Consider the following 19,248-nt stretch of genomic DNA (forward strand, 5'->3'; position numbering starts at 1 on the left):
TTCTCCGTATAGCAACAGTCAGTTGAGAGTCGTTTATTATATTAAAGAACTGTATATAGAGTACATTCAGATGAACTCAATCGTTATGTGTTGCAAGAAATTTTTTAAAAGATGTTGGCAAGGGTTTTGGTCCTTAAAATGACCATATTCTTCATAATAAAAATAAAACTAAATCCAACAAGGAACCAAGCAATTACAAACTTTTTTTCAGGGCATTAAAAATTTAATTTGATCGCCAAGGATTTTCTCCATAGTAAAAGGCAGTGCCAACCATGAGTGCCACTGTAGCACCTTGGACAACCACACGAGCCCTCATTAACTTCTGGCCTAACTGAGAATTACCTTGTCTAAAACTGATTAAGCCAGCCGTTAGCACACCAGCAGTAACAAGTGCACCTGAAATCAACACAAAAAAGTTCATCAAACTAAACTAACCTACATAAGTTCAATGACAGGGACAACAAAACAATCATAAAGAAGAACCAGCTCCAATCCAACCACCAAAACAAAAGAATGTTTGGATTAGCCATCTCCAATCACCAACCAATGTAAAATTGATGTTACCCCAATTCGAATTCAAACTCCATCATACATTATAAGTTAAATTTGAAATCATCAAATTCCTTGTCGCTTCATTTGCAAATGTAAACAAAGACAACTTTGTAAGCTTATTCGCTTGCAGGGTGAAAGAGTGTTCATCAGAAAGACAAATCCCTACAAGAATGCTGGTAAATCTCACCAGTCACCACATGTCCTTCACATTTTGTTAATCTTAGAAATCCGAGAGACTCTTGTTCCCATTCTAGAAGTGAAAATTCTAATGTCAAAGTTAGAGGATTTATTTCCTAAATCCTTTAGCATACAGTGATCACCAACAGCAACTAATTATTTTGATTGATCACACCAAAAATGAACTTTATGCACAAAATTCAGCAACCTAAGTAAACTTATTGCACTAATATCTCATCCCTCGTAAAGTAATGATCACTTGGTCAGTGGGTCAGATAATAAATCCTGATGGCATAAAAAGCAGATTCATCACATCAAGAAGCCAACTATGTACAGCTCATCTTTTTCAATTTATGCTTCAAACGTATGGCGGTGCAACAATCTATAAATTAAATTTTCCAACTCAGATTTATTCATCAGGAACATCTCCAAATCATAAAGTTTTTTTTTCTTCTCAATTTCTTCTCATTAGACAATTCCAGTGGCATATCACTCACATTTTCTCTTAACCCTCTTTTGTTATTGCGATCCCAATTCCCCAACAAACCTATACTACTCTACCTTTCCTCGGCAACATGGAGAATAGGCCCCTCCTGAGATCATATTACAGCAATTTCATACTCTACAAATTCATCAAATGACTGTCTCATACCAAAGAATTTCCCCTATTATAACCCCTCTCAACTTTTTCTCCATTCCATCCTCTTTTCAGTTAAAAAAAAATTAAAAAAATAATATATATATATATATATATATATATATAAACGCGAAAAAGGGCACACGAATATAACGAATTAAAGATGCAAATAATTGAAATTGAAAGCGTAAAATTAAAGAGGAAGGAATAGATAAAAAAAAGAAGAAGAAAAAAAACGATTTTTTACCAATGGGGACTAAAGGGTTCCGGACTCGCTTCTTGTCTTCGAGAAATTCTTCAGCCATGTTGAGCAGAAAAGAAAACGAAGTTGAAGTTGAACCCTAATTGGAGAGGGAAGAGGGTGATCTGTGCCACGAGATGTATCGTGCTGGAGGTGGCGTTGGGGTATGTGCTTGGACAATGCTATGCCACATAGCATATTTAGGAAGCAAGTACACCCTCATTTTATTGTTTTCTCACTTTTCAAAATTCCTTTCAAGTTTTGACTTTTAAAAAAGTGATTTATTAGTATTATAACTTAAATATTTATTTTATATAATTAAAATTTGTAAAAAATTAAATATTTTTAAATATATAAATTATATTATATAATAATTAAACTTTATAATAATAATATTTTGGAGTATATAAATTATATTTTTGTTTATAATAAATCATTTATATTGTATTACAAAGTTGTTTTTAACTAATATTAAAATTTTCAAAATATATATTTAAATTCAGTGTTCTTTGTAAAGATTAAATGAGTAAATTACACTCTCATCTCTTAAAAAATATCAATATTATATTGTTCTTTTCTTTTATGTTAAAAATTAATTTTCTCTTAGATTAGAAACAATGCATTTTTTTATATATAATCTTAAGCATAAAAGTTGTATGTGTTTGCTGAATCTTTCAAAGCATAAGAATGTGTTTGATTGCCTGTAGTGTAACCTTCATACAATCTATATTAAATATACACTACATATATATAGCTAATGTATTGCATTCTTTTATTATAAAAGATTTCTTTTCAATATTAAAACATATTTACTTTCTCTTTCAAGGGTTCTCTTTAATATTGATACTATCATACTTTTATTCACCATTTCTTAACTTAAAATGACCAAACTCATCATTAGTTTTTAAAGTGTCAAACATCATTTAATTTTTACAAATGTGTTTTGAAGCAACATTAACCTTTGCTCATGTTGATTTAGAGACCTCCTCAATAGCTTTCAAATACACATCTTCATCTTCAAAACTATAAGTCATATTAGCTTGGGAGTAGTCATCATTTCTCTTTATAATTCTTAATTATTTTAGGTCCTCTTTATTTTTATGCACCTTGTTTGCATGTGTGCTTTCTTTATGGAATAATAACATTCACATTACTCACATCTAATTATAAATATAATTAAAATTTTGACCTTTCTCTCTATCCATCTTGTCTCCATGAACGAATCTTTCCTTTTTCAAACTAATACATGATTAGTGTATGACCTTTAATATCAATATTTTTATTTTTCATCATTATCTTATTTTCTCTTAAAGCGGTGATCATCTCATCTAACTTATTCTCCCTACAAGCAACGTATGAATTAAATATTTGTAAGAACTTGGTAGTGAAATGTACAACAACATTGATTGCTCCTCATCAAATATTTTTTTTCATTTGCAATCAATAATTGACATACTAGTGGGTTGAAATTATTAATGTGTGGAGATTTCCTCTCTTCTCCATTTTGTGTTGATGCAACTTCATCTTTAAACATATACCATTGGTCAATGATTTGGGCATAAATACTTTCCATTTTGTCTTCTTTAACACACTACACTTGATCTTTGGAGCAAGAGCTAACTAAAATCATGCTCATAACCTTTTATTTAATTTGAACTTATTCTCTTTCATTGATGGTAGTCAACTTTTCATATATCAAAGCTTGATCAAGACTGTATTGTATTCGTCTATCAAAAAATTGCCCTTCGTTTTATTGCATTAGAAATATAATGTAGTAATTGTGAGAGATTATCCCTCACAATAAGAGCAGAAATGACGGGAGATGAAAAATACCCCAAATACAAAGAGAATTCAATTGTGTAACACCTTTATTAGCTAAATTATGTACAACTTGATAAGATTTGTCTAACCATCAATTAATAAGATCTTAGACTTTTTGCGTGTTATCCACCATAATTTTGAAAAGTTACTATTTATAAAACTTTTCTTCACACAACCAAATTATTCACATGTCTAGGAATCTTAAATGCAATGCACAATAGGATTTCATTTATTACTTAGCTACTATACATGGAGCTAAATTGTAATATAAACTTTAAACAATATTATCATTCCAATTTTTAAAAGGAAATAAATTTCTAGAAATAATAAAATCTTTAAATTTAAATAAGATCTTAAAATTACACATTCCTAAAATATTTTTTCTTAAAATTCTCCCCCTCCTTTTATTTTGAAATTTAAATCGTTCTCCCAATACCTATTATTCTAGAGAAGGACGAGAGAGATAGAAAAGAAATGCCAAAAAGAAAATAGAGAGGATCGTGTTAAGTAGTGAAATTATAGTGAGACAAACCAATCCAATACAAATGATGAATCTATGTCCAACCAAAGAAGACAGCAAAAGTGGTAGCAAAAGATCTAATGTCTTGTACTCGCTTCTTAAACCTGTTTTGTTGCATTATATAATTATCACATTTTTTTTTATTCTCTTCGCATTTTAATAAACTATTCATCAACTTTATTAACTACCAATACCCATATTTTTTTTTTCTATGCAAAATTCAAACGGAGATATTGTTAAAAAAAATGTGTGGTGAATGGCAGTCGAATAAACGACATGCGGGTCAATCAATGTGGTTTATGAGAAGTAGGTATAGCTACATTTCCTCTCTCCATGCCGAGGCCGAGGCCGAGGCCACTGACGTTGTATTTTATTAATTGGTGAAAATGGTTTCCGTACGAAAGCATTGGTTGGTAACAATTAATAAATAATGACGATGAAGTGGTAGAGACTAGAGAGAAAAGAAGAGGACCTCGTCCTCCATATCTGAACCTCAAGACTTGGTGTTGGGCTTTCTTAAAGCCCAAAGAATGGTGGCGGTGGGACGCAGCTTCGAGGAATGGAGTCCATTTGCAGCGATGGTGATCGTGGAGTGCCTCGATGTGGGCCTCAGCACGTTGGGCAAAGCAGCCATGTCCAGAGGAATGAACCACTTCGTCTTCGTCCTCTACTCCAACGCTCTCGCTACGCTCATTCTCCTCCCTTCCTCTTTCATCACCAACTCACGTGTACCAAGGAAATCATTACCTCTTATAATTCAATTTTAATTTAGAAAATTACAATATGGTGCAAGTGCAACAAGCCACTTCAACTTTTCAAATACGTCACACTCAGTATTGTATCCCTTATGTTTGCACTTTGCAGAGCAACGAGAGCACCCCTTTCTTTCTCGCTTCTCTCCAAATTCTTCCTCCTCGGCCTTCTTGGGTATGTAGATTCATCGTACCTATTTTTGTTATCAGGATAAATAATCACCAAACAAAAATCTAAGCATAGCAGATTTGCAGCATAACTATCATGCAGAATTGTGTTTTCACCGCCATTGACTATAGCTCTCCCACACTTGGATCCGCTATGAGCAACATAACTCCAGCAGTCACTTTTGTGCTCGCGGTCATCCTCAGGTAATTAATTACCTCTTTTATTTTACTACAAAACTTAAACTTAAATACATAATCTCCATAATCAAAATTGAATTACCATTTCATGGAATACTTTTTATTACATATATATATATCACAAAAGTAAAACTCTAGTTTTGATTTTCTTTAATGAATATGCTCCAAAAAATATTAATTTACACTTATTGGATATAAGTTTCCATAATTAAACATTATCTTAACATAATAAAAAATTTATGAACCAAATTAACTTCGGTATCCCAGTACAGATCTTATAATCACTGAAACAATGGATCTATATTAATTTTAGTTTTGATTAAAGAACAATTCCTATAAAATCTATATATTTTATCCTATTTTTTACCCTTGTTTAAATATATAATAATAATACAATATACTCATATAGATAAGAAATTTTCCAGAACAGAACACATAGCAAGACATTGTTTATAACTCGGGTTATACAATATATGTTGTTACATTCAACCTATGAAGCACGGATACTTCAATTTGCTTCACGTATCCGTATCCGATACGTATCCGACACGATACTCTTGGATACTTCACCGATACTTGTCAATGAAGTATTCTTGCCTTTAAAAATATTATAAAGATTTTATTCAATTTTGATACTTTCAGATACTTCACTGATATTTATTAATGATACATATTAATAAAGTGTTCAAATTTTTGAAAAATTATGAAATATCTATTATAGCTAAATAAGATATATAAACATGTTTAATATAGAAACATAGAACTATTGGTCCTTGATGAACTGTAAATGAAAATTGTCTTCTATATAGATAATTTTAAGAAAAGAATGAAATTAGTAATATTATTTCTATTTGTAAATAATAAAATGTAATTTATGATGAAATGATTTATAATTTATTTACTTTTAGTAATGTACAATAAGTATGTTTTTAATTTGGATTTGTAAAAGAGTAATTATATATTTAATATTTATGAATTTTGATCAAAATTACAAGTATACATTTATTATATTGTATGAACATTAATATATATGATGACACGTATCTTACAAGTATCGTATCCTATATATTTTTAAATAATCGTATCGCCGTATCGGATACGTATCGTATCCGATACACGTATCGTATCGGTGCATCATGGCATTCAACATTAGAACTTGAACTAAGATTGATATATTGCGGTTCTAAGGACAATAATGAAACCATGATATTGGATTATTTTTCTGTCTTAATTAAAAATCATATATTATAGGATGGAGAAGTTGGATATTGGAAGCTCAATAAGCCAGATCAAAGTCATGGGCACAGTGCTGTCCATCTCTGGAGCATTACTCGTGACCCTTTACAAGGGCAGTCCCATCGGAGGACTTCGAACTCAACCCTCTCCATCACAGCCATTGCCATCTTTGTTGGCTGAAACCGGTAACTGGGTCATTGGAGGTCTCTTCTTTGCCACTGCCTCTCTATCTCTTGCAGCCTGGAATATTACTCAGGTGACATGCCTAGTTTGATTAGATTTTACTCCCACCAAGCTATATAGGTATGAAGGTCTTCACTTTAAGTGATGAATCTGATTTGGTCGAGGTTGTTTGCAGGCAGCAATTCTTAAGGGATATTCATCTCAGTTAACCATAGTAGCCTTCTATTGCTTGTTTGGAAGCATCCAAAGTGGAATACTTTCTCTCATTGTAGTCAGAGATCCAAATGACTGGAAAATAAGCCCTGACATTGAGCTCATCTCAATATTCTATTCAGTAAGCACGTATTAGAAAGTAGAAACCATAAGAAACAAGTTGTAATCCCTTGCTGAGTTCATTCCTTTATATGTGGAAAACAATATTGCAGGCTATTGTGGGAAGTGTGTTGACATTTTCTGTATTGACTTGGTGCATAAAAAGGAAAGGACCTGTATTTGTTAGCATGTTCAAGCCTGTGGGGATTGCCATTTCAGCCTTTTCTAGTGTTGTCTTCCTTGGTGAAACACTCCATGTTGGCAGGTAAGTAACTCTCTCATTTCCAAAATATTCTTTGCTATGTTTTTCACCCGGACCGTGGGACTTTGTTATCAAATGTCAAGCAATCTCAACAATAACCATTGGATGTTTAAATGAGTATTCATTGAATTTACTTGCTCTCGACAAAGGATATATATATATATATATATATAAGAAGCATGTCTTATACTAACCATCTAGCAAATTGCATCAAATAACCCAACTCCCAATTTTCTAATTGCCTATCTAACCATGTCTTGCATAATCTTTGCTGATGGTGCACCTGCTTTTTATTGAATTTGTTTTGTGTTTCTTTCAGTATCATTGGCGCAGTGATAATTGCCATCGGATTTTACACAGTATTGTGGGCACAATCAAAAGAGGAAAACGTGAAAGGCCTCCAAGTTGATAGACAATCATCCCCGTCTGCCCAAAGGAGTCCTCTACTAGAGTCTTACGGAAGCAATGTATTAGCATAAACATTTTTAACGGTGTCTACTAGTTCATCTTCGTCAATTTATTGAATAGTCACCGGTGTGGTGAAATAATATTTTTCAGTAGATATTTTACCAATCTATAGTTCTGTTTTGCAAATTGTAATGTAATCCTGCTCACCTATTTCTGTACTGCCTGGCTGCCTGCTCTGGTAAATGGAAACACTTGCATTCCTCAGTTCCCTCAATTTGAAAAAGGACAATGGCTCATCAGAAGATAACTAATTGTAATGTAAATCCTGCTTACCTATTTATAATCCTTTACAAAATGTGGAACCATAAGAGTCCCGAGAGGAATTAGCACTTGAATTAAACATAACCCCTTTACCATGTAGGAAAACAATCTAATAAGTCAAGCCTACACATCTGCACCATTTTTACCAGATACTGTGCATATAATCACTTGACTTCATGATGCAGAATCTACTACATTGTCATCCAGATTTCAGTGTTGGAGAATAATTAGGTATACCTAAGATCCAATCTATCATGTAATCAATTTATCTTATTTAATAAAGTTCTGGATTAAAATTATAGACATGTTATCATGATAGAGATTACGACTATGAGAAAATAAAGTTTTTTCTTATTTTAATATAAATTGTTCTTATTCATAGGATTATTATAAATCAAACAACAGTTATCTGAATAGACCAATATATATGTATATGTCTTTATAGGATAAAGATTAATATATTTCATTTATTATTATATATATAGATGATGCATATATGAGTATGATTATTTGAATTGACTCAATTAAATTTTTTTAATGATTCGTATTACTTTAAATAGTCAATAGAAAATTCTCAAGAAGAAATTAAATAATTTTTTTGCCTGAAATTATCATAGTAATTAACAAGTAGTTTATTATATTTTAATTATGGACACCTAATGCCTTAAGGCACTAGTTGGATAGAAATTGGATATGATTAAATGCTTGTAGAATTAATGATTAATCAAGAAGGAATCCATCAACTCTAGGTAATGAGTTTTGGTTCTAGAATAAAGTTATATCCTGGTCAAGAATATTAAATAAAAGAATAAATGAGTTTTTTTAAGTATATGTTAACTTAATAGAGTTTAACATAAATATCATACTCTAAAGTTAACTATAGCTATATGATGGAAGAAAATTATTTTTATTATTCTTCTATTGGTTCTTAAAAATAAAATATTATTTCATGCTATTTGGTTGTTAAAGAGTATTATTAAATGTCCACCTTGATTAATATATTACTAGTTTACTATTGAATCTACGAGGTCACAATATTGTTCTAATCTTTATTATAAATTATTTTAATATTTGATTATTAAATTAGAGAATTTAATTATATAAAATAAATAAATAATTTTCTTTGTAGAATATTATTATATTTTTTGTTAGCACTAAAAATATAAATAATAGAATTTAAAATTATTTTAATATTTGATTATTAAATTAGAGAATTTAATTATATAAAATAAATAAATAATTTTCTTTGTAGAATATTATTATATTTTTTGTTAGCACTAAAAATATAAATAATAGAATTTAAAATAGTTTGAGGTGAAGGTGGAGTAATCCACATTTGAAAGAGAGAAAGATTTGGAAGATTAAATATTTTTTTTGAAAAAAAAAATTTGTTTGTTGCTTTTGATTTCAATACTTGTTGCTTTAGTTGCAACACATCTCCAAAAAATAAAAACAACATGCATATCTAATGGGAAACCACCAAAAAGTAAGGACATATCCGAAATAAAAATCACCCACTAAATGATAGTGGTTTTGTTTTTATTTTGAGGGAAGTTGATTTTATCCGACATGTGTTCATGTGTTATAAGTATGGGTGTGCGACACGTAATAAATGTGAGATTCCTTTTATTTAAAATTCCCTAATATTTTACTTCTCCAATTTCTTTTTTAGTTCTCGAATATCAATAATTTTTCCAATTTTACAATACGTATACCCGTTTCGGGTTCGACCAAAAAGACTTCCCGAGAGATCAAGATCCGATACATCGTGGTACACGCCAACACGTCGTACAATGTTCTACTGGGCCGACCCTCGATCAACACGTTGGGGGCCATTGTTTCGACCCCCCACCTGTGCATGAAATTTCCATCGAGGAATAAGCAGGAGGTGATCACCGTGCATGCCGACCAAAAAACTGCAAGAGAATGTTACCTCTCTAGCCTGAAGGTGCAGCCTCTGGCCGAGCCAACCGCGACAGCAGGAAGGGTAAACGTGGTTAGACAGGAGACAGCCGAGAGCATCGACCTCAATCCTCGTTTAGGGGAAGTGGAACGAATTGAGGCCGCCGAAGACCTCGTCCCTTTCCAGCTCGGCCGATCACCCGAACAAATCACCCAAATAGGATCCCAGTTGAGCGAAACTGATGCAAACCAAGTCAGGCAAACTGTCCGAGACAACAAAGACTAGTTTGCTTGGACGGCGTCAGACATGCCTGGGATAGACCCTGGTTTCTTGTGTCACCGATTAGCAGTGTGCCGAGACGCCCGACCGATAGCCCAAAAGAAAAGGAAAATGGGAGACGAGAAACGAAGGGCTGCAAATGTTGAGGTGCAAAAACTATTGCAAGCAAAGTTCATCCGAGAAGTTACCTACACCACGTGGCTGGCAAATGTAGTCCTAGTCAAGAAGTCAAATGGCAAATGGAGAATGTGTACCGACTACACCGACCTCAATAAAGCCTGCCCGAAGGATGCATACCCGCTCCCTTGTATTGATCGGCTTGTAGACGGTGCGTCAGGGCACGCAATCTTCAGTTTCTTGGATGCATATTCAGGCTATAACCAAATAAAAATGCACCCGGCCGACGAGGAAAAAACGGCGTTCATCACCGAAAGCGCCAATTTTTGTTACAAGGTAATGCCGTTCGGGTTGAAGAACGCTGGGGCAACCTATTAGAGGTTGATGGACAAGGTATTCCGAGATCAAATCGGCCGCAACATCGAGATTTATGTGGACGATATGGTGGTGAAATCTAACTCCATGGAAGATCACGCGGCCGACCTCGCCGAAGCATTCGGAGCATTGCGTAAACATAACATGCGACTCAACCCCGAGAAGTGCACTTTCGGGGTTAAGGGAGGTAAATTTCTCGGCTTTATGCTATCATCGAGAGGCATAGAAGCTAACCAAGACAAATGCCAAGCTGTAATAGATATGCGGAGCCCGAGCAGCCTGAAGGAATTGCAACGCCTCTCTGGAAGACTGGTTGCCCTGTCCCGATTCCTCCCTCGGCTAGGCGACAAAATCAGTCCGATGACGAAGCTCTTGAAAAAGGCGTCGACTTTCGCCTGGAACGAATCATGCGAAGAGGCCTTCGCGGCATTGAAAACAGCTTTGACAACCCCTCCGACCCTGACGAGACCGGACAGTTTGGATCCGCTGTTGGTATACTTAGCCGTATCAGATGAAGCAATCAGCTCGGTTCTGGTACAAGAAAAGGGAGGCTCTCAGGTTCCTGTCTATTTCGTTAGCCGACTTCTTCAGGATTCCGAGACCCGATACCAACTTATTGAAAAAGTCGCTCTCGGATTGGTACATACCTCCCGACGTTTGAGACACTACTTTCAAAGCCACCGAATGGTCGTGCACACCGATTGCCCGGTTTCCAAAGTCCTAGGAAAACCCGAACTCGCTGGGAGGATGATGGCATGGGCTGTCGAACTCTCGCAATTTGACATTGCATACAAGCCGAGAGGGCCGATCAAAGCGCAATGCCTGGCCGACTTCGTGAACGAGTTACACCCCCACGGCCACTTCGAAGAACAATGGTGGACCCTCCACGTGGACGGCTCCTCAAACAGCCAGGGGAGCGGAGCAGGTGTAATCTTAGAGGGGCCGAAGGGCATTACTTTGGAGCAATCCCTGCGCTTTCGATTCAAAGCCTCCAACAATCAGGCCGAGTACGAAGCCCTGATAGCCGGGCTCAGATTAGCCGAAGACATGGGCACGACGAGAATCAAATGTCTGACCGATTCTAAGGTTGTGGCCGAACAAGTAGGTGGTAATTTCCAGGTCAAGGACCACGTGATGATGAAATACTACCACACTTATCAAGGGCTGAAGTCAAACTTCCAGGAGGTGTCGGTCGAGCACATCCCACGAGAGAACAACACTCGAGCCGACCGGTTGGCTAGGCTAGCCACAACCAAAAAACCAGGTCACTTGAGAACCATCATCCAACAGGAGATCGACCACCCCAGTGTTGACACGGAGTTGATAGCAAATGTCGATGCCGACCACACCGCACCTAATGATCCCCCAGATTGGCGAGCCGAAATCAAAGCTTTCATCATTGACGGGGTCACACCAGACGACCCAGCCGAGGCCAAACGTTTGCGAACCCAAGCCAGTAGATATACTATCATTGCCGGGCAACTGTACAAACGTGGTTTCTCTACCCCGCTGCTAAAATGTCTCGACCTCCATGAAGCCGATTATGTGACGAGAGAGGTGCACGAGGGAATCTGCGGCCTGCACTCAGGAGCAAGGACAACTGTCTCCAAGCTCTTACGGGCCGGATACTACTGGCCGACCATGAGCACCGACTGTGCAGCGTTTGTGAAGAAGTGTCTACCGTGTCAGAAGCATGGGAACCTAATCCACCAGCCGGCCGAGCAACTACATTGCATTCCCCCCGCATGGCCATTCGCTACCTGGGGAGCCGACATACTAGGACCATTTCCGATCGCCAAGGGACAATGCAAGTTCCTCATCGTAGCCGTGGATTTGTTTACCAAGTGGATTGAGGCCGAACCCCTGGCATGCATCTCCGCCCTCCAGGTTCAAAAATTCCTATGGAAAAACGTCATCACCCGCTTCGGCGTCCCTCACACGCTAGTGACCGACAACGGCCTTCAATTCACCGATCGAAAACTCAACGAGTTCCTGGCTGGCCTAGGAGTACAACACAAGTTTACCTCGGTGGAACACCCACAAACAAATGGGCAGGCCGAGTCGGCCAACAAGGTCATTCTAGCAGAATTGAAGAAACGGCTAGGGGAAGCAAAGGGAGCATGGGCCGAGCAACTACCCGAGGTGCTCTGGGCATACCGATGTACCCCCCAATCGACTACGCAGGAGACCCCTTTTCGCATGGCTTATGGGTCCGATGCGATGATCCCAGTGGAAATCGGAGAACCGTCATTCCGTCGAACCCACTTTGACGAGGCAAGCAACGAAGCCGAACTCCGAACAAATCTAGACGCGATAGAGGAGGTTCGAGACCGAGCACTGGTTGTGGCCGAGGCCACCAAACAACGATACAAGAGAAGGTTCGACAGCAAGGTGAAGCCTCGAGCATTCCGAGAAGGAGATCTCGTTTGGAGAGCCACGGGCGAAGCGAGGAAAGATCCGAAGCAAGGGAAGCTCGCCCCAAACTGGGATGGACCCTTCCGAGTCCGACACAACCTGAATAACGGAGCATTCAAGCTGGAGCACCTGTCCGGAAAGCTTATCCCTAGAACTTGGAACTCAACTCACCTAAAGATGTATTACAGTTGATGTACTAGTGCACTCTTTTCCTTGACCGACTCTTTTGTCCCTAAGGAGGGTTTTGGGTCGGCAAGGTTTTTAACGAGGCACTTAATTAATAAAACTTATTTCATTATCTTTCCTCATCCAACATTATGCATGTGTAGACCGCAATGATGCAGAATTCGATCGGCCGACCACTTCGGCGTTCTACCGAGCCCGACAGGTTTCCCTGCCGAGTACCCTCCTCGGTTAAGGATGCACCTGGGCCAAACGTTACGCACCAACGCCGAGCATCCCTCGGCCGACCACTTCGACGTTCTACCGAGCCCGACAGGTTTCCCTGCCGAGTACCCTCCTCGGCTAAGGATGCACCTGGGCCAAACGTTACTCACGCACCAACGCCGAGCATCCCTCGGCCGACCACTTCGGCGTTCTACCGAGCCCGACAGGTTTCCCTGCCGAGTACCCTCCTCGGCTAAGGATGCACCTGGGCCAAACGTTACGCACCAACGCCGAGCATCCCCCGGCCGACCACTTCGACGTTCTACCGAGCCCGACAGGTTTCCCTGCCGAGTACCCCCCTCGGCTAAGGATGCATATAGGCCGAGTAGCATACCACCAGTATTCAAACCCAACATAACACCCCGACTCCCAAGGGGTCGGGCCCATCACGATTTGGCCGAGCTAACTCCTACTCGCGTAAGTAGAACAAGAACCCGCTACGCACCATACACGGCGGTGGCATCACTTATGGCCGACCTAACCGACCTCTCACAAAGAAAACCCTCGGTTAACCCGAGGCCGATTCATTTTAACCATCCAAATGAAGCTCCATTCTTAATTATGGCCGATTAAGCCGACCTCTCGAAAAAGGGAAAAGGGAAAAAGGAAAAACTCTCGGTTAAGCCGAGGCCGATTTAATTTAACTTAGCATTCAAATGCACTCTCATTATTAATAATGGCAGATTGAGCCGGTCGCTCGCACAGGTTTCGTTTCCATCGCGTTGTGAAAAAACCCTCGGTTGAAGCGCATTCAGTTCATCAACTTGAAATAAATTTCTATTAATCAGTGCCGATCAAAATGGCTACTTACAAAAAATTAAATCAGCCTACACCCCCGACACCTAAGGCCGAGCTAACAAAAGGCGCTACCGGCCAAATTACAAGTAATCCCTAAACCTAGCAGGCTATACAAGCCGATCCTATTCAACCGCCGGCTCCACCGGGGTCCCGTCTCCGACGACATCAATTATTTGGTCATCTTCCCCAGTTGATTGCACCGGGGCCCGACTAGACACATTCTGGCGCGGGGCCTCGGCATCTGGCTCAGCTCCTTGGGGGAACTCGGCGTAGCTCATAAACTTGCCACCCAAGAAGTCCCGACTAACATCAAACTGAAAGTCAGCCGGGACGTCGCAAAAGTGATAAGCCTGCCGAACAGCATGATAGAAGCCGGCGTCACGTTGAGAGAGAATTTGCTCGGTGGCCTCGGCCTCGAACTGCGCAGCCGACTCCTTGAGCCGGGCGATCTCATTTGCAGCAGCGGCGGCGTCGACCTTCATCTTTTGCACGGTCAGCTTCAAGTCATCGGCCTCCTGCGATACGCATCGGCGGCTTTCTTCAATTCCTCAGCCGATTCAGTGGCCTTGGCATTGGCACTCAAGGCATCTTTCACCGTCGCCTCAGCATCTTTCAAACGGCTTTGGAGCCTCTCGGCCGAGACAGCCGACCTCATCATCACATGCTTGGCCACAAGGGAAGTCCGAGCATCAAGCTCACAGAATAGCTTGTACTCGGCCTCCGTTGACATCCCCTCCAAGTATTGAAGTCCTCCCCCGGTAGTAACGTCAAGACTGACCAAGTTCTCGACCTGCACGTCCGAAGTGAGGAAGTTGGACCCCGCAACAACAGCAGGAATGGCGAAGGCCCCACACCCTGTTTGATCCAGTGATAGTTGCTTCGGCCGCTTGGAGGAAGTGCTCGGTCGTTCCGACTCAAGGTTATGCTCGGCCGCCCGAACCCTAGACGACCCCCCTTTCTTTTTGGGATCGGACGCTGGAATCAGGACGTGAGGAGGCTTGTCTCGTTGTGCCTTGAGGGCCGACCTTGCCGGCGGCACCTTTCCGCTCTCCTTGGCTTCCTTCGCCCTCTTGGCGAGCATCGCGACCACGTCAAGTTTGCCTCCGGCCATCAATCCTACAACAAAGCAAATTTTAACATCAATTAAAAACGGTGCTACATTACCGAAGCCTAAGGTACATACCTAGCAAGACCATCTCAAAATGAGACGTCTCGAAAATATCCAGGAGGCTTCGGACGGGTAGTTCCTTCGGCAGTTGGTCGAGGAGTTCTACAATCTCTATGTCCTCGGCAGGGAGTTTTGATTTTGATATAGCCTCGTAACGAGTCGGACGCCTCGTCCAGTAGAAGGGGAATAGGGGAGTGTTTTCGCGATCGTAGAAACAATCTCTCATGTCCGACCCCCAACGAACCTTAAAAAACCCACTCTTAAACCCTTTGTAAGACGAGGTGAAGGCTTGAAGAAACCCACGCTTCGGCACCCGAGACAACGACACCCACTTCACCGGCTTACTCGGCCGACACGTATAAAAATATAGAAACGCCAACGGCCGAGGCGTGAGTCCTAAGCACAGACAGAGGTTTCGGAATGCCTGCATTGCCGCCCAGGCATTCGGATGTAATTGGGTCGGCGCAACATTAAGCACTCGGAGCACACCCATCTGAAAATCATCAAACAGCAATTGGACCCCGAGATCTTCGAACCAGCACATGTAGGCGTAGAAGTAGTCGGCCTCGTCGGCACCTGGTTCCAGAAAGACGAAATCGGTGTTCGGCCCATCGTCCTCGCACGCCTCGGCAAGCAAAGGAAATTCTCCGTCTCCACTGCCAAAACACTTCTCTAAAGAAACAAAGGTGTCTAGCATGGCTTGGTCAGACCACTTGGAGAAATATATGCCGACCTCTCCGTCTACCCATTCATACCCCGACATCTCAAGAGAGCCATAATCAATCCTCGCTCTCGGCTTAGGTCTCGAGATGACCTTACGTTTACCTCGATCACCACCGACCACTTCCCTTACACCCTCCGGAATCTCCACGTCGGCAGGCCCTACCCCGACAAAGCTCACCCCCCTCTTGTCAACTTCGACAGCTCGCGCCAGGGCTATACCTAGATTCGGCGGTGCCGAGACCTCAACTACCTCATCCCCACTATCTTCTGGCTCGGGGCGGTCGGAAGGAAACACTACCTCGCACTGCAGAGGCGGCAGCCTAGATATCTCACTTGACCCCGACCCCCCTCTACTTGAATTAGTGTCCGAACTCTCCGAGGACGTCCAACTCATTGCCGAGGAATATCCCCTATCCATTTATTGCTAAAAAATAACGAATACAAAATTTACCTTACTCGGTTAGCTCGGTCGAATCTGATTGCGAGAGAGCTCGGAGAATTTACAGCAAGTAAATTCTCACACCCCCCTCCCCCTATTTATAGGTGAGGTAAACGGGGAAGGTGAAAAGCCTCAGCAAGACCGGGACCGTTCGATCTAGAACATCCAACGGTCCAGATTAAATAACCGTTGGGCCCATAACCGCCAAGGCCCACGTGGCAAGTCCCACTCATCTCGGCGGTCTCGGTATCGGCCCCCAACATCTAGAACGACCTCGGCACAACAATTAATTCCAACATCTGAGGCCCACTCATCTCGGCGGTCTCGGTATCGGCCCCCAACATCTAAAACGACCTCGGCACAACAATTAATTCCAACATCTGAGGCCCACTCCTCTCGGCAGTCTCGGTATCGGCCCCCAACATCTAAAAAGGCCACGGCACAACCTCAAATTTGAGCATTTTCAGGTCGCTTCTATCAGAAATCTCGGCATGATTTCCAGGCCACCTTGTCAACTCTAGGGGCCCTCCACCGGAGTCCACGCGTCGATTTCACAACACGTAATCCAAGGAGGGTTCGGCTCATCGACACAGCTCGGTGCGGCTTTACTTCAGGAGATTAAACCCCCCCCCCCCCCCCCGAATTCAAGACTCGCGAGAAATAAGGCCGAGCTACCCGAAAGCCAGGCGTTCAATGGCTAAGTTTTCTTTACCGTCTTCGTCTCTTCTATCCTCGACGCTGAGGGGGTTGTATACCGTATGGTGCCGAACAGGACGAGCGATCCGAACGCTTTGCATACCCGAACCCGCCGAGTACCCGACACCGCCGACTCCACACGAACGTACGGAACTTGTCGGTGCGGTCGTCCAAGGTCAACGTCATTACCAGGCTTAATTACAAGTAAATTAATTAGCACAAACTTCGGATCAGTCCCCTAATTTCCCGGGGCCCAACCCATAATCACGGCCCAACACGAACACCTATAAATAGAACTCCTGAGAGGTACGCAACTACTTTTGACCTACCGCATTTATTACGCCGAGTACTTACTTGAGCGTTGGAGTGTCTTTGCAGGCACCCCCCCCTCTCGCTTCGGACCGCCCGGATTGAACGAGAAGACCGAGACCCAAGACCCGACCTACCACAACAAGGATAATTGGAGTGTGTATCCTAACACAGGAACAGAGTTTAATTTTGGTGTGAATACACATATAATCTTTACACTATTAAAGATTTTTATGATTCAAGAGTTTTATCACTGTATATTATGAACAGTGTGTATCCCTTCATCCAGTTCATGACTCAATATCATCAGACATCACTGATGGAATAGTGTGTGTTGCAAGAATATTGAGAGCAGCTGCTTTTTCAGTCTTTGTGCAAGGACCACTATGTGCATAGAAGATAGTGGGTGATAATAAAGCTTCTGCTATTTTCACAGAAGCACATAAGACGGAGAAGGATGGCAACAGGACCGGATCATATTCTTGATAGTGCAAGAACAATTTATGTAAAACACACTCTTTAGAAAGATTTAGAGTATTAAAAACAGCACACAAGAATTGAATTGAATACTTATCATTTTTTATATCACATACACACTGGTCTTTAATTTTTATACAATGAGTCCAAGTCCAGTAACAGTTAACATACTTGGATTACAAAACAGAAACTAACTCCAATTACCACACTACTTAACAGTTGGGCTGTGACAAATGCTTAGGCCCATTAACTGATATAATAGTACTATTTCAAAACTTTACATGTCACTAATGACTAAGTGTGTATTTACTATTTAGACTTAGGCTCCAACACACTGAAGTAACGTCCATTGAGTTCAACCCACTAAGAAGAAGATTTTTGAAATGTGCGAAAACTTGTCTTCAAACACACCCTAAACAAGCTAGACTTAGATTACATTATTGCTTCATGCAGAGAGAGAAGAGAGAACTCAGTGGTGATGGAGAAGAGGGAAAAAAGCAGAGAGTTGTGGGGAGGGATGAAGAATAAAAAGGGGGGGTATGAACAGCAACCTCAAAACTCATGAAGCAAAAAGCTCATTTGATCCTCCACAAAATATTTTTAATTCTGCAATTTAATTTGTTAAATAGTGTAAAATTCGTAATTTTAGTCTAATTTTTATTAATTGTTAAAATTATAATGTTAATTATGAGTTAATAGTAAGTAAATAATGTGATAATTAATATTTAAGTTATTTTACACTTTTAACATTTATTTTTATTCTATAAAAGTGGTAACAAGATAAAAAAAATGAAATAAAAGTGTGATTAAAAGTATAATTTTTAGTCTAAATATTATTAAATATTATTTTTTTAATTATTTACTTGATATCATGTAATAATTAATGTTAGAATTTTAACAACTAATTATGAATATTTAAGACCAAAATTTGGGGTTTTATAAAATCGAGAGAATTAAATCGTGGAATTAAATTTTGAGGAGCCAAAAGTAATATTCTGTTAAATTTTTATTTTAATTCAAACATCAATTTGTGACTTATCTGAATTCATGGCATTCTTTAACCCAGACTAGTTAATTATAATTTCATTTAATTTAATTTAGTTCAAATATAATTGCAAACAATATTAAGCAAATATTAACTAAAAATAATAACAAAAAAAATAAAATTTATACATTTTTGTATATAAGGAAAATAGAAAATTCAGTGTCACACTAATATTCAACTTTACTAAAAAAATATTTTACACACAAGTTTCAATTTATAAGTTTATAAATTTTTCTCTAAATTTAAATTAATAAGAGTTGTTTCAAACT

At 39.7% G+C, this 19,248-nt stretch overlaps 2 protein-coding genes across 2 annotated transcripts; one reads left to right on the forward strand and one right to left on the reverse strand.

Annotated features, from left to right (window-relative positions):
* Positions 1-1,811, reverse strand: LOC109807149 (RING-H2 finger protein ATL48). The gene is made up of 2 exons (XM_083075473.1): positions 1,614-1,811; positions 1-396 (listed from the first exon to the last, which is right to left on the reverse strand). Exons 1-2 carry the CDS (start codon positions 1,669-1,671, stop codon positions 224-226), a joined length of 231 nt encoding a protein of 76 aa, XP_082931599.1. The 5' UTR covers positions 1,672-1,811; the 3' UTR covers positions 1-223.
* Positions 1,812-4,258: 2,447 nt separating this feature from the next.
* LOC109809148 (WAT1-related protein At3g28050) lies at positions 4,259-7,750 on the forward strand. Its single transcript, XM_083075474.1, has 7 exons — positions 4,259-4,682; positions 4,811-4,875; positions 4,956-5,072; positions 6,318-6,558; positions 6,661-6,819; positions 6,911-7,062; positions 7,379-7,750. The coding sequence occupies exons 1-7, from the start codon at positions 4,479-4,481 to the stop codon at positions 7,536-7,538; spliced, it is 1,098 nt and encodes a 365-aa protein (XP_082931600.1). The 5' UTR covers positions 4,259-4,478; the 3' UTR covers positions 7,539-7,750.
* The last annotated feature ends 11,498 nt before the right edge of the window (positions 7,751-19,248 follow it).

Source organism: Cajanus cajan, chromosome 5 (assembly GCF_000230855.2).
Source record: "Cajanus cajan strain Asha chromosome 5, NIPB_CcT2T_4, whole genome shotgun sequence".
Taxonomy (NCBI): Eukaryota; Viridiplantae; Streptophyta; class Magnoliopsida; order Fabales; family Fabaceae; genus Cajanus; species Cajanus cajan.